General features: G+C 38.4%; 1 protein-coding gene across 1 annotated transcript; it reads left to right on the forward strand.

Moving 5' to 3' along the window:
• Window positions 1-1,387: 1,387 nt before the first annotated feature.
• On the forward strand, window positions 1,388-7,268 carry sla1a (Src like adaptor 1a). The gene is made up of 8 exons (XM_034704071.1): window positions 1,388-1,557; window positions 2,000-2,096; window positions 2,398-2,497; window positions 2,683-2,769; window positions 3,062-3,165; window positions 4,467-4,598; window positions 5,075-5,204; window positions 5,605-7,268. The coding sequence occupies exons 2-8, from the start codon at window positions 2,015-2,017 to the stop codon at window positions 5,804-5,806; spliced, it is 837 nt and encodes a 278-aa protein (XP_034559962.1). The 5' UTR covers window positions 1,388-1,557; window positions 2,000-2,014; the 3' UTR covers window positions 5,807-7,268.
• The last annotated feature ends 9,038 nt before the right edge of the window (window positions 7,269-16,306 follow it).

The raw sequence follows: 16,306 nt of genomic DNA on the forward strand, positions 1-16,306 counted from the left end.
TAATCTACTGGTTATTTTTTATGTTCAAATAATATTTTTTGGGGGAATATTTACATTTGCTGCAGGAGTTGGATGAACAGATACACATCACTCTTTGTATTGAGTAAATAGGCATGGGTTGCCACAGTCAGTAGCAGTAAGACAGAGAACAAGGAAACAATAACTTCAAGTAAGATGTCACATTAGGAAGTTATCATCCTCCAGCAAGCAGAAACTTCAGGCATCACTTCCTGGAAATGTTCTGTGTAGCCTGCAAGCAGATAGGAGAACACAGTAAGAAATATTTGGTTAGTTTCTCTTTAAGGGAGCAGATACAGGTGATCATGTTTACATTAATAGACCATGCAGCCCATAGGGGCAGCATAAATCAGAATAGAATAAAAACATCAGAGGTTGAAGAGGGACAATCAATTTCAACAGTTAGGATGTTTGCACACCCGTCTGTTTTCAGGTAGCATTGACGCAATTGCTTAAACTATCATCATAACGTCTGTTGTAGTCTCTGTTGCTTTGTCTCATATCATGTTGTAAAGATACACTGTAGTAATTATAGCATGCGTTTGATGTCATGTCCTGCCCACATGTCCCAGTCTCTGGCCACCAACCACCTCATCTGCCAAAACTTCACAATGTAAGGGCCGTGTATGAGCATGCATGACATTTTGGGGGAAGAGCTCCTCAAAGGTTCAGTAAATTTCACAAGAACATATGCAATAGAGGCGTTCGTCTAGCATATGGCCCCAGCTAAAAAAGAGTCACAAAATAAATACATTTTTTACTTTTTTCCCCCTTGCTATAACAGACAAGATATATGATGGGTGGATTTATCTATTTTAGAAATGTTGGTTGACGGGTTCTATTTTTAAATGCTTAAACAAATATGTTGCTTTTTGCATTGAACTGTATGACCCATAAAATGTGGTTAGTGAAACTGCAGGGTAATTTCTTCTGTATCTTGTGCTGTCAGACCTACATTACAAACAGTAAAATATGTAAATTATAGAGACAAAGTCTACATCAAATTATTTTTTACATGGAAGATATTGCCATTTTTGTTCAATAAATGACAATTATAAATACACTATCAAAATAGTTGGCTACTTTTCTGTTTATAGACTGACTAGTTATTCAGCAGCCATCTATCTTACATATCCTTCCACATAACAGCTAAAATAGTGCAGTATACAATAATATATGTAACACAAGTTATTGCCAGTTACAGGCATAAAATTAGGCTAGAGTATAATTGACACAAAGCAATACCAACAGTCTTAAAAACACTAGAAAGAGTAAACAGTCACCTTTGCTAACTACAGGGCTGTGTTCACGTGTGTTAGCAGCACTAACTCTGTCCTCTTCCTCATTTCATTACAGGAAGTGAGTGTGCTGTCAGAAGCAGCCTGTCGCCACTCTCAGTGACAGGTCATACTGCTGTGAAGTCTTTTCAACATGGTACCTTTCTAATACCGGACTCTGCTGCTGCCATGACCTGTTTGGGTCGTCGTCTCTCTAACAACACCTGATCCCTTCACAGCAGAGGAGCAGCAGATCCCATAGGTCAGTGTTTCCTTCTACTCTACAGCTTCTGCTACCGAATGCAGATAGTTTCTGTATTGACTGAATTGGTGTGTTTCCATCAAGTGAACATTGTTGTGTAATTTAAGAATGTGTGGCACAGGATGTGTTGAAATTAAAGTATTTGAAAATGATCAAAACCTGAACCATCAATCTGATTTTGCATTAATGGAAAACAGTTTATATTCAGTGTCATTGATGGCTGCCAGTAAACAGGGCAATGGAAAATTGAGGCTGATAGCATCTTCCCTCAGCTTCCCCATTTTGCACAGAGCAGATATTGTTCAATGGTCAGCTTGTAGGAAGTTGCAAACTCAGTGGTGAAGCAGCAGAGATGTTCAGTGGTGTGGAAAAAGTACAGATGAGTACATGGGTGGAAAATTAGAGGACTTGAAGAGTACATTTGTTGTTTTTATAACTTCAGGCTGGGGTAAGGTTCATGTGGAAGATGGGGAACATGATGCGAGGTGTGAGCGCCAGAGAGAAGGCTGACACAAGCAACCATGAAAGCTCTCCAAAAGGTAAGATCTCACTACGATTTTTTTAAAATAACTTAATTCGTTTTGTGTTAGAGTATTTTTGGGGTAATGCAAAAGCATCAGAAAGAGCAGTCATGCATTGAAAAAGAAAAAGTGTTGTTTACGCTGACACATTTTTGCATTATCCTTGCACATAGCATTGAAACACAGAATATTGAATATTAAAATATATGAAGCTATGTTAACAAGCTGATGGTATCAGCTAAATATGCTCTAAAATAATGATGCCTGTACATCAGTGTTCACCTATGTTTGCAAATTCTATAAATCTTATGCTTGCCAGTTTCAGAGGAAGACATGATGGTGGTGCTTCAGGACTACCCTTCTCCAGATATCAGCGAGCCCATCTACAGGATGGGAGAGAAGCTCAAAGTTGTCGCCCAGTATGTCTACAATTTATTTATTCTTGATATAAAATAACCAGAAGTTTTGAATTGAAAACTATGAGGAAATAGACTTCACAAAAAAAAGGCCTTTTGTAACTTCATGATCTGGATGTTTCAGTTTAGAGAAGTGGTCACACAAAAAGGTCAGTTGTTGATTCCTCTTTGCCTTTTTCGGCGATCAGGGAGGCGTACTGGTGGAGAGTCCGCTCACTGCAAACAGGAAAGGAGAACTATATACCAAACAGCCATGTGGCTAAAGTTTACCACGGGTAAGTCAAATTAAAGTGAAGCTCTGGTTAAAGTTTGACCAACTTGGTTTGTTTGATCGGAATGAAATGATAACAGCAAAAATAATCAATGGCATCTTTTTCCACTCCTCTAAGACCTCTCTTTCCTGATAACTGTAACATAAGATGTCAGTTTCACAAGATACGGGGTGTTCTGTGCATTAGAGCTGTTTATGTTGAAGTCTAGACATTTTTTCTTCAGTGTGAATGCAATCCTGTTTTTAGGTTTAAGATAGTAAGTATTTTACATTACAGGATGTTTTTGTTGTGTCAGGTGGTTGTTTGAAGGCTTGGAGAGGCAGAAGGCAGAGGAGCTGCTCTGTCTGCCAGGGAACAGAGTCGGATCATTTTTGGTGCGGGAGAGCAGCAAGGAGAGAGGTGAGGACCTTTAAATATGACAACGTCTGCAATTAGTTCTATTAACTTTGGTTAACTGTCTTTCTTTGAACAGTCACTTAATATGGAGAGATCGGGATGACATTAAGAGAGAGGGATGAGACATTAGATTGTCAGATACAAAACAGAGTTAAAGAATAGAGAAAGAAATCAAGAGAGCATTTTATAAATTCTTAAAAGATACAAATAAGAGGTGCTGAGGATTTTGAATAATTCTGGAGTGTAAAAACTCAAAACTAAGCATCATTAAGATTTGTAGTAAAGAAAAATAAGCCTTAGTATAAGCCACATCAACCCTACAAGTCCAGATAAACACCTTATTACAAGATATTACAAGCCAAACCCGTATTGCTCGTAGTGAGTAAAATCATCAGCCAATGCAGTTAGAAAAATGTACATGTCAAGGTTTTTGAAGGAAGAGTTGAATTTCTTGACATAAGAATGTTTTAAACTGAGGAACCTAATAAGTACTTTTTTGTACCCCATTGACAGAAGTTTTTACTTAATACAAGCAAATCAGGTCTTATTTCGTGCTTTTTCTAACTTGAAATAAGATGTTTATCTGGACTTGTCCGGTGAATGTAGCTTGTATTAAGTCTAATAAAACATTTTTTACTTAAAATAAGACAAATACCCTTGCTTTGTTTTGATTTTTTGCAGTGTAGCATAGTTAAAAGTAGACAACACATGCCACATGAAAATAACTTAAAAACTTTGACACCCTCATGGTCTAAAGTTGGATTTTTTTCATTGCTGGTATCAGATCAGACTTTGAATGCAGATTTTAACTGTCTGTCACTACATGATTTTTGGACTGAAGAGCAAAAATTCTCACAGGTAAACAATACCTCAAAACAACCCCCCAAAAAAACAAGCTGAAATGTTGCCATGATCCAATCTAATTCTTAGCAAACTAAGGCTATTACAAAAATGTCCAAAAAATGTTATACCTGGATGAAAAATAACTGGAAAGTGGTGTGTGCCATGACAACGATGTCCAGTCACGATTTGATTGATAACTTTTTTAAACCTATAATGCAGAAATGTAGTGATGAAGCATGCAGGAAAGCAGACGTCAAGTTTGGCGTTGATATAGCTCTTAATGTATGAGTGGAACTAAGCAATCAATTTTAGGTTTGGAAACCATGGTGTCATGATTAATGTATTCTTTTTAATCTGTGTGTGTGTGTGTGTGTGTGTGTGTGTGTGTGTGTGTGTGTGTGTGTGTGTGTGTGTGTGTGTGTGTGTGTGTGTGTGTGTGTGTGTGTGTGTATTACCCCCAGGTCTGTATTCATTGTCAGTGAAGCACAGGATCATAAAGCACTATCGCATCTTCAGACTGGATAACAGTTGGTACTACATCTCCCCTCGCCTTACTTTTCAGTGCCTTGAAGACATGATCAACCACTACTCTGGTGTGTGGACACAAACACACTCATGAACATGTTGAAACACGAACACACAAGGGTTTAAAGACAAAAAGGAAACAAACATCAACATTTTAGAGAGAAAAACAAGCACACAGAGTCATGCTAATATGAGTGCTGAAGCATTAAAAATACCTTGCTTGTTCTTAAAATAGAAGCATGTCTTATCAGTGTTTGACTCTTTGTATATTTCCTGTGCGCAGAACATTTTTGGAACAAAACAGGAAGTGAGATACAATATGTGTTCTTGATAATGACCACTGGTGCATACACAGTGAGAAAAGTGTTGTTAAAAATGGACTAGCCAAACTGCTTTATGAGTAAAGTTTGTGTGTTTTCCTGAGCAGTAGAGTGTGAGAATGTTTCATGCAAATCATGCAATACACCACATGTTCTGTGTTTTTTGGTAATCTTGTTTTCTTACTTCCCCTATCCTTACTTTATTTTGTTGTTGTTATTTGCAGATTTTGCAGATGGCCTATGTTGTGCATTAACCTCCCCGTGTCTGTCGGGCACTATCCCTCCAGCAGATGTAACTAATGGCGCTCCACCTGTAGTCATGAGATGCAACTTTGACTGGAAGAAAGTAGACAGGTATGACAGAGGCGAAAGTCAGCAAGCATGACAGTGTGATAATTGTAACAGATGGTGGCTTATTTGACACCATGTCTCCCATTCATTTTGTTATTTTCAGTGATTAGTTTTCTGTTTACTTTTTCTGTGTCAACACTTGTGAACAACACTCGGTTGTGTTAACCAATCATGGCTCATATGCCAAAATGTAGAAAATAACTCGTACTACAAAGATACTGTTATATAACTAAACTGTTGTGTAACTGAAATCTACCTCACTTGATATGTCTTGGTTGTTGTATGAAACTGTTAATCAAGATTCCTTAATAGATGATACTCACAATTCAATACTTGTAATTTATTGTAGACATTCCAGCAGAAGTGCTCTGTTTCTCATTTCTTGTCTCGTCTCCTCTAACAGGAGTCAACTGGTCAGCACAGAAAGCTGCAGTGACAACATGGTGAGCTACGGAGTCAGGAACAGCATCGCTGCCTACCTGTCCTTTTCAGGGAGTCAACAGCCTGCACAGACAAAAGCAGAAAACAGGAAGAAAAAGAGCAAATCTGTGTATGCGCTTCCCGAGCACGGCCTCGCAAACATTGACTATGAGGAAGAAGTGTAGAGACAGTGGGTGGAGTTCAAAGACTGGAATATGTTTGAGTGGAGAGCAGTGAAGAGTGTCCTCCTTTGAAATCCATCATGTCAGCACAGGGCTGCAAAAACGGACATTTGTTTTCAGCATTCAAAACATCTGAGAGGGTTTTAGCTGATATGAGCACTGTGCATTGCATTACAGCTTTTACAATGACTTGGCAAAAAGCAGGAACTATGCAGAACTGAACTGTACAATGGTGCAAAAGGAACTGTGATCTGTATTCTGCATAAGAGCCAAACAAATCTTGTAATTTTGATTGTGAAATAAGACTTTAATGTTAAGGGTATTGTGGGTAATATTATGTATAAGAGTATTAGAAGCTTCCAAACTATTTTCCTGTGTTGTATATTATTGCACCATTTGACACCATCTTAAATATTTGTCAAATTCCCCTTTTTCTAAGCTCTTTTTACCTCTGTACAAATAATAAGGGAACTATCTTCTTCACAGCTGCTAACATTTCCACTATTTATACTAGCTTGTTGTCTTCGCCGTTTAATGAGAATAACGTATTTTACAGTGGGTTTACCTGAGCTTGACATTACACAGAGTGATGATGGAGATACTGTAAAGATCCAGACTGGAAGTCTCTACTGACCAATTCCAAGTTTCTACTCTAAAGAGCTAACAGGAAATGCAAAGTAGGGTTTTGATGTGTTTGTATAAAGTATATGGTGTCAAAGAAAAATATAATTTGGAATATTACAGACATGTAACAGGGAACATTCAAAAAGAGAGTAAACAGCTTATATTTTATTTTATATTTAATTTTAATCCTTTTTTTATAAGAAAAAAGGACTACATACAGCATTTATGCAGGTGATTCGTATCTATTTAGCTATTGGATCAATAGCTCTGTCTTTATGGTTTGTTGTCTTGCACTTTAGCACGCTAGTATTTTAAGTATTTGGGAACCTTCCGTGTTTATTTCACTGAATCCAGGATTAAAAGCATCAGTGACTTCAATGGGCAGTACTTCTGACGATTCCTTAATTCAAATTTCCGTGCAGACATCCTGCCTAAACTGTTGGTATTTGTTGAACTCCCTCTGCTGAGCTTTGGACTTGCCAGTGTGTTGTCTCACTAATTTTACATGTTTACCATATGGCGGGCAGACTGAAGATGATACAAAACACTCATCTTTCATAAAGGCATGCAATCAAACCTTTTTTTTGTCTGTGTCGGAAAAACTTAAAACCAAACTTCCCTCCAACATTGTCATGCTCTTGCTTGAGCAATATCCTCTTCTGTACTCAAGGCTCGACCTGAACATTTTTAACCACTAACCCCAAAGAGCAGACTGTATGTGATAACATTGACTTGGGCCTAAAAATACTGAGCCCAGCATGTGTTGTTATCTATAGGTTTCTGCTACTCTTGTGCATCTGATTCAGACAGTAATATGTGATAAATATATCCATGAATGTGAGCAGTGACGCAGAGTCAGTCATTTGTGGAAAGTTCAAGATAAATGCATGTATTATCAGAGGCGCTATATGGGGAGGAAAAGTCAGGACGGTTTTAAGAGACAGAGACAGGGGCCCTAATAAACACTTGAATATGTGTGACAATAATATGGTAGTGCCCAATATGCTGTTTTTAAAATCCCTGGCAGCCTCTGTGTAACATATAAACATTTGAAGTTTAAAACAATGGTTTTGTGCCTTGGGCCAGGACCCACACAAGTAGTTGACCCTAAGAAGCTACAGGGGGTGGCATTTGTAGAAGTTGTAAAATATCTCGAATGTGCTTCACTAAAGGTCACTGGTTTTAAAACCTTACTCTGTTTGATTTTGAAAAACTTTGATCATTTCAGGCTTCTAAAAATATTCAAATGGAACAGTCTAAGAAGGGAAAAACACTCTGTTCACGCCAGATAGACATTCAACTTGTTTACACACTATGTGACATTTCATAATCACGAGTTCATGACAGTGGATGTGAAACTTAGCAGGTGCTTTACGCCTGGGCAAATGTACAGTTTATGTGAATTCCCAAAGTTTGCAACTCTGTGGATAGCATTTATTTGTATTCTTGAAAATGATGAGCCTACAATGTCTGTGCGTGTGTGTATGTGTGTGTGTGAATTTTTAAGGACCTGTCAGCACTTTGTTCTCAGTTAAAAAGCAGGATCAAATGCTTTTGTATCCTGGTTTTAAAGTCTCATAAAACAGCTAAAAGTAACTTATTGGGAAGTCAAGCAGTGTGTGAATGTGTGTGTGTGGTGTTGGGTAAAACAATCAGTGATGAGGGCTCACACACACATCTGGTAGCCCTGTGCTGCACCATGTTGAGACTGCTGTCCAGTCAGCATTAGTCATTCTCACATCAGACGGCCTCTCCAGACACCACGGAGCAGTATAGAAAACGAACTGATGCAGCATCGTGCTCTGAGAGAATTTTGTGCTGACTTTAAATCAGTGGTCTGTCACATCTGAGGTTAAGCAAAGTGTGAGAAACTGTCCATAATGGTATGATTGCCATTTTTGTCTTATGTCAAGCATATGGTGGGAATCTCAAATGCTGTTATAGTGTTTGAATGTGTTTGAGGTTTAGAAAAGAGACAGGGAAAATTTGGGCCAGTGCTGGGGCATATTTTTTTGTCCAAGAACATATTTGAAGACCCATTAGCAAACTTTTAACAACAGCTAAAGCTACCATTCAACCAATTCCTGGCTAAACTACATTTTCTTAGTGTTACATGCAAGTAGCAAACTTCCCATCTAGAGAAATTAAGCCTATGTGGAAAAGGTGAAAAACTGCAGTTCCTCGACTGTCTGCTTGAGGCTGGCTCCCGAAGCCCCAGAATAGATAATTTCTCTATTGACACATAGTGTAGGGGAAGGGGGGTTACTTAAAAAAAAAAAACAGTTTTGAAGACATTAAGGTTATGAGTTTAATTTGAGGTGCCTGGCTGACTTGACTGAAAGGCAGCTTCAATGTAACTGTTGGCATGGAGGCTTGAAGCCCACCTCTGCTCCACCTCTTTGCTCTGGTTAGGTCAACCAAAAGTTAGGTTGAGTCAGCATTTCCTATATGGCGACTGCTGGTGACAGACATCAAAACTTCAGAAACCAATGGGGGGATGACATCACAGAGACTATGTTCGTTAATACAGTCTACAGTGTACAATTTCAGATCAGCCGACATGGGCTTATTGGTTGTTCCCAATGCCCGGGCTTTTTCACTCCAGGCTCCTAAACTGTTGAACGACCTACCAGTTGGCATGCTACCTCTGTTTGTAATTTTAAATCACTTCTTAAAACATTTTTTTTTTTTCGAAAAGGCCTACAAAACTTTGTAAACATGATATTCTGCTTTGGATGTCTTGTTATGTGTTCTCATACTTTGGAGTTCCTTTATTTATACGTATGTATGTATGTATGTATGTATGTATGTATGTATGTATGTATGTATGTATGTATGTATTTATGTATGTATGTACATGTACATATGTATACATGTGTACGTGTATGTGTATGTATGTATGCACATATGTATACATGTGTGTGTGTGTTTGTATGTATGTATGTATGTATGTATGTATGTATGTATGTATGTATGTACGTACGTATGTGTGTATGTATGTATGTATGTATGTATGTATGTATGTATGTATGTGTGTGTGTGTGTGTGTGTGTGTATGTTTGTGTGTGTGTGTGTATGTATGTATGTGTGTGTGTATGTATGTATGTATGTATGTATATTTATATATATGTATGTGCACATATGTATGTGTGTATGTATGTATGTATTTATGTATGTATGTACATGTACATATGTATACATGTGTGTGTGTATGTATGTATGTATGTATGTATGTATGTATGTATGTATGTATGTATGTATGTATGTATGTATGTATATGTATATGTATATGTATATATACATATATATATATATACTTTTTTTTTCTTTTTCTGTATAAGATAAGATAATATGTATATGTATGTATGTGAGAGTGGTTGTCCAGGATGGCTCACAGTTTGTCCATCAACCTCCTCTCAGCCCCTGACTCCAGACTGTCCAGTTCTAGGCCAACCACAGAGCGGGCCTTCTTTACCAGCTTGCTGGCCTCACCCATCTTGATACCTCCACCCCAGCACGCCACAGCAAAGAAGAGAGCACTGGCCACCACAGACTGATAGAAGGTCTTCAGAAGCCTGCTGCAGACACTGAAGGACCTGAGTCTCCTCAGGAAGAACAGTCTGCTCTGTCCCTTCCTGTAGATGGCATCAGTGTTGGTGAACCAGTCCAGTTTATTGTTTATTTGGACCCCAAGGTACTTGTATGAGTCCACCCTCTCCACTTCCTCCCCCTGAATGAGGACTGGGGCTGGGGGCTCCGGTAGTTCACCACCAGCTCCTGAGTCTTGCTGATGTTGAGCTTCAGGTGATTGCTGTCACACCACGCGATGAAGCTCTCTATCAGTCCTCTGTACTCCTCCTCGTCATCTTCACTGATGCGTCCAACGATGGAGGAGTCGAAGAGGAAGTCGGAGGTGTAGAGGGTGAAGAGGAATGGCGCCAGAACAGTCCCCTGGGGGGCGCCATTCCTGTAATTATTATCTTTTGTTTATATTTATTATTATTATTGTTTACTCTTTTTTGGTGCTTTTCTGTGAAGCACTTTGTAACTTTGTTTAGAAAAGTGCTATAGAAATAAAGTTTATTATTATTATTATTATTATTATTATTATTATTACTATTAGCTGGGAATGTACAACTGTTTACTATTTGATACAACCATTTGCTGGGAATATCGAAAAAATATATTAGCTAGTTAACACAACTGTTAGCTGGTAACTATTGGATTGAAATGTATCATACAACTTTTAGCTAGCTAATACAACATTAAGCCAATAATATGTACCATTTCAAGAGCACAGCGGTACAACATTATAACAGTATTTGAGCTTCCCACCCTGAAAATGAGAGGAAAATGGCTGCCATGTGACTATGGTTGACAGCAGAGTTATGATAAAAGTAGTACTTTCAAACTAAACACTCTCCCTCTGATTGACCTGTTTATCCATATTCACATCAGTGAACTATCAACATTGAACAACTTTTCCCTGAAGTCATGCAAGCATTTACTGTAATACTTATGTAGATAAGAAAGACAATACTCTCCCACCCTGCCAACCATAACACATCTGTATGGGCCCATGTTGAAAACAAAGGACTTCAGAGGGATAGAGTGGAAGAATTACAGCTAAAACAAAACTAAAAAAAACTGGCACTCCTGTGCCGGGCATGTTGACTTACGAGAAACCAGGGTTTGAGATGACTTGATGGAAAGAAAAATGTGATCCTAGGTTGAGTCCCTTGTTCTTCATCTGACTTTTGTTTGATGTTACAGTCAAGTATGAACCAAGGAAAACACTCAGACAAAGCAATTTGGCCTTTTTTTCTCTCTGGGTGAAAACAAAAAGAGGAAGGAGAGTCTCTGTCTGTTGAGATGGGACCACAGCACGAGAGAAAAAGAGGGATAAGTGAAGGAAATTAATAGATTGAGGGAGATTCCTCTTCCTCCAGCCTGTTTCTGTTAATCAGGTTCTTCTAATCTTACCACATCCTCCCCTCTCCCCACGAGGCCCAGCTGTCCAAACCTCTGACTTCATCGCTTCTGCGCTAGTAAGCTGCAAAAAATCTAGATAAATGTTTGCTTTGCTCAATCAGAACTTTTTATACTAGCTGTGCAACATAGGTTAGTTTTGCTCTGGTATTTGTAGAGTGCATTTCCCGCTGACAGTTGGCTGTCACCCTGAGCTTAAGTTTGAACAAAAAATGTTATTTCCACAACAGTTTGAACTTCAACCACTTCCTTACAGTGTACAATAGACGAGATTTCTAAGTTGCTCTTGCCACAAGACGAACAAAAAAAGGGCCACTTCTGGGTGATAGATAATTTAGATGACATTTCACTGAGAAAACAAAGAAATTGTCCACTCGATTTAAAATTACTGTGACGGTAAAATGACCCTGGGAAAACCAACAAATCAACTTACACAAAGTGAGACTGAATTTGTGAATAACCTCCTCTCAAGTGCACCGCCTCAGAAAAGAGCACATGAGAACTTTCCATGGTGTTGTTGAACCAAGAGCCTCGGCCAATACATACAACCATGTCCAAGGCTGTCCAGGGAACTATGGGAAAACAAACAAAAACCAAAACTCTGAAAAAAAAACTCCAAATCCAAGTGTGAGCATCTTTGCCAGAGAATGGAGTGTTCTTGAGTGACCTGCCAGGAATCTGTGTTCCCATTCTCAAAGTCAGTACTCTTGTGTTGCGCACTTTATTAATATTCAATAAAAATAAAAAATCTAATGAAAAATGGCTGAAAATAATGTAAAAATGGCTACAGAAATGTGGCACAAGTATGTGGAACTGAGTTTCCTGTGTTTTCACCCACGTTATGTTGGATCAGGAAAGTTTATGCAACATATTTTAGTCTTCTTATAAAAGCTTTTTTATTAGCCGGTCTTAATTGTTTTTTTATGTGTTCTAAATATTTTCCATTTAGAGAAAACTAACACTACAATAAAGTAAAACAATCAATGAACAATTTGAAACACTAAGAAGATTGTAGGAGGGGATAAGACAAGTCAACAATTTCAAAAACCTGAGTGAATTGTTTTCTAAGAATAAAATTATCAGTAAGGCAGAGACATAAATAAGTCTTCTTGAAGGGGAAATACAGAGAACCAGGAACAAGCTGGCTCAGCTGCCATTCAACAGCCAGCTGAGTTAGAGCCATGAGCATCCTGCTGCAACAAGCAAACACAAAGAGGAGGAGAGTTTGTTCCCATGAAGAGATTTCCAAGCACTCTGCCACGTGGCTTCTCACAAATAATTAACATGAGCACTGTGCAGGCACTTTCTAATTAGAAATTCAAATATTGGTCAACCTAAATACGCCCAGTTGGTGACTTAATGTGTATGCGTATATCCTTTTCAGGGTCTCATAAAAAAAGCTCTTGTTAAATTTTACTGCCTCGGCAGGAGAAAGCATTTGGTAAGAATTCAGAGCTGGAACCTTTTAATTCATGTAAACAGTTCCTCATGCGAACTTGGCGTCATAGCTGGCAGCGTGCATCACCCTCAGCTCCCGTTAAACTCGTCTGTCTCTTGAGGATGACGAGCAAGATGATGGATGTGAACAACTTAGCATCAGGAATGAGACCAGAGCGCTTTGTAGTCAGTGAAATGACAGGTAAGAAGTAGGGTGATGAAGATGGATGAACACCAGGTCAAACTGTGGGCTGAAGATAAATGTGTAACTAAGACAGAGAATGGAACATGATAGATTTAACCTGCTGAGAATTACTGAAACATGTATTTTAAAACTATATTTGAAAACAACAAACCTGTAAAATTAGATAGCCATTTATAAGTATGACTGGTGCAGTTCCAGTGACCAGCTTTAGATCACTTCCTCTTATTTTCACACTCATGAGGTGAAAAAACCTCAAATGAAGTGTTAACTAGCGACTATTGAAACAAACAATTTTAAGGTTTGCGGTTGTTTTATTTTTCAAAGATATGCTTGACATGAGCAGAAATCGTATCTATTATTATACTTCTGCAATGAGCATGTGTGTATATTATTTTTTTCAAAAATAAAAAGCATGAGAAAAATACATCACAAATATATGTTACATGTATAAAATGTATTTCTACTTGCAATACAAATGATGAAATATGCATACTGTAAAGTTCCATTAGCTTCCTAAGGTTAAGCAACAAATGTATATTATGTTAATGGGTAAATAGTAATGGTTAATTGTTTTTATAGGGTAGTGCATTTAGCTTTAATATTTTAATATTGCGCTGCTATTTCGATGGTACCCATGTGGTTGTGGTTATGTATTGTGGTGTAGCTGTTTGTATGTTTTTTAACAGAGGCCTTGTCTCAGTCTCATGCCCAGGGACTACAGATGCACTAAATGCACACATCCCTTGTTATAGTACAGAGTGGCTTTACTCAAGTGCAGCCTCTGGTCATGCTCTCTGCCAATCACTGCACAGTTCAAGGTTTAGTTTGACTCTTTGACAAACAAATATGACAACAATCTTAGGGAAAAATATGGCTTAAGATCATGGTAGCACTAAATCCAGCAGGAACGGTAGCTAAAAATGTCAAATGTAACATTTCCAGTGGTTACATAATAAGTTATTTCATGCTCAATATACTGCCACCACTGTAGAGGGAGGGTTCTCCTATTTTTGTGATTAAATGTGTTTCAAATAAAGTTACTGATCATAAATTCTGCTATCACACACACATATGCACGCACGCACACGCACACATATGCACGCACGCACGCACGCACACACACACACACACACACACACACACACACACACACACACACACACACAGAGAACACATTTTTCACAGCCTCTGGCCTTGCTGCTTTTGGAGAGCAGTCAGAAAAAATAGAGTGGCTCTGACATGATTGATTGTAACTCTGGGCACTGATTATTGCAGATTAAGCTAATAATAACTTGATGTGGGACCACCACCATCAGAGTGAAATCACTCCTCGATAGACTTGGTTTCTATGAAGGAGATTCAAAGCAGCTATCAGGTTAAACTTCATAATCTCCATCCAAACTTCTTGACTATGTCTAACCGCAGACACTCATGTTTGATCATCCAGTAAACTCAAACTAAATTCTTCTGACCCATTTGACAGTCATTCCAAAGTAACATCAGCCTGAACTACCACAGTCTTCTTTTCTTGAATTCCACTGTACATACCAGTGAATAAAGAATGTTTGAAAGTGCTTTTGGCAACTTATGACTCAATCTCTTCAATGGCAAAAGCAGGTGTGTGTGTTCCTCGATGCTTTCCAGGAAAAAGCTGGGCAGGATTTCTGACTGCAGGAACCGCTGTCTATATATTTTCCATTTTTGAATAATGAGACACCAAAGGCGAGCCTGGCCTGCATATAATTCTCCTATCCTTAAAGTGTTACCATTAGCTTGTCTGCATGAAGAACTTTGGAAAAACAAATCCCAAGCTTTGCAATACTAGACAACACAAATAAATACCATTTAAAAACAAATCTCTGGGCCACAAAGTAGGAAAGCCCTAATTTTCAGCTCTCCAACTTTACCAAAATAAGTCCAGGTGCAATAAGAAGAAGAAGAAGAAACAGGTTTCAAAAAGCCACACAGGCATTAACCCCCTTTGTTTAAGCTTGTCTCTTTCCTTATCAGGCTCTCCTCTGGCATGAATCAACTGCAGAGAGAAGTCGGAAAAAGACTTCCATGTGGAGGAAAAATCTGCTGGAATCAGACAGACAAGCAGCAGGCCAGAGAAGAAGGGTTGTTGCTGTAATAGCTGACGTGGAGCTACTGCTACATACGCACACACGCACGCACGCACACACGCACACACACACACACACACACACACACACACACACACACACACACACACACACACACACACACACACACACACACACACACTGAAAGGCCTGTACAGCTGGAGACACTCAAGATGACTGTCTGACAGCCAGATAGTGAAGCTGGGAGTCTTGAAAAGTATCAGACGAAGCTTCTTCATTCCAACGTTTAGTAGTAAAGCATCTGGAATGTACACAGACTCACAGATACAGATAGGGAATAAGTAGTCTGATAAACACAGATGCACATATACTTGGACACACTCTTGCAAGAAGCAACATGCAAGAAGTGAAGAATATTTATGAATTTCTCTTGATGTGGTAAGAGGAGCAACAATTGCTCGATTATTCAGTCAAAAGTCGATTAAACAAATGATTAATCGGCAGCTATTATAAAATAATAATTTCAGACACTTTTAATTCAAAAACAAAATTTTGCCTATATCAGCTTTTGGAAGTTAGGAGGATTCGCAGTCCAAAATTGTTAATCTAATGTAACTACAGGTGCAACGATGAATCGATTAATCACTAACTAAAATCAATTAATTGACAACTTCAATCAAATAATTCTTTCAACAATGTTTCATGAAGAATCGTCAGTTATATGCTTATTCCAGATTTTTTAATTTTAATATTACTTTTCTCCTTTATGAGAGTAAATGAAAAGTTCCAACAGTTGATAGCACAATTAAAATGGTTTTAGGAAGACCCCCCTAGACCCTATCTTTACACGTCTTTGGACCTGAAACTTTTCAGCTCATCATGATAATGACCAACAGACTGAGGGATAATGCAAATAGTTCTTACTTGTAACGTTCTCCCTGACACTAAAAATCCTGACTTTTGGAACTAAGCATCTTTTTGCTTGTTGAACACTTACAGATTTTTGTTTGCTGAGGAAAAATGTTGCAGAAATATCACGAGTAAAGCAGCTGATTCATTTTAGGGACAGTTATGTGGGTCAGAAAAGCTTGATTCAAGAATAAGCAATGCAATACAGCAAAGTTCCAAGAGCAGGACAACACCTAAACCCCGCCTCTTCCAGCT

Source organism: Notolabrus celidotus, chromosome 16, assembly GCF_009762535.1.
Source record: "Notolabrus celidotus isolate fNotCel1 chromosome 16, fNotCel1.pri, whole genome shotgun sequence".
Taxonomy (NCBI): Eukaryota; Metazoa; Chordata; class Actinopteri; order Labriformes; family Labridae; genus Notolabrus; species Notolabrus celidotus.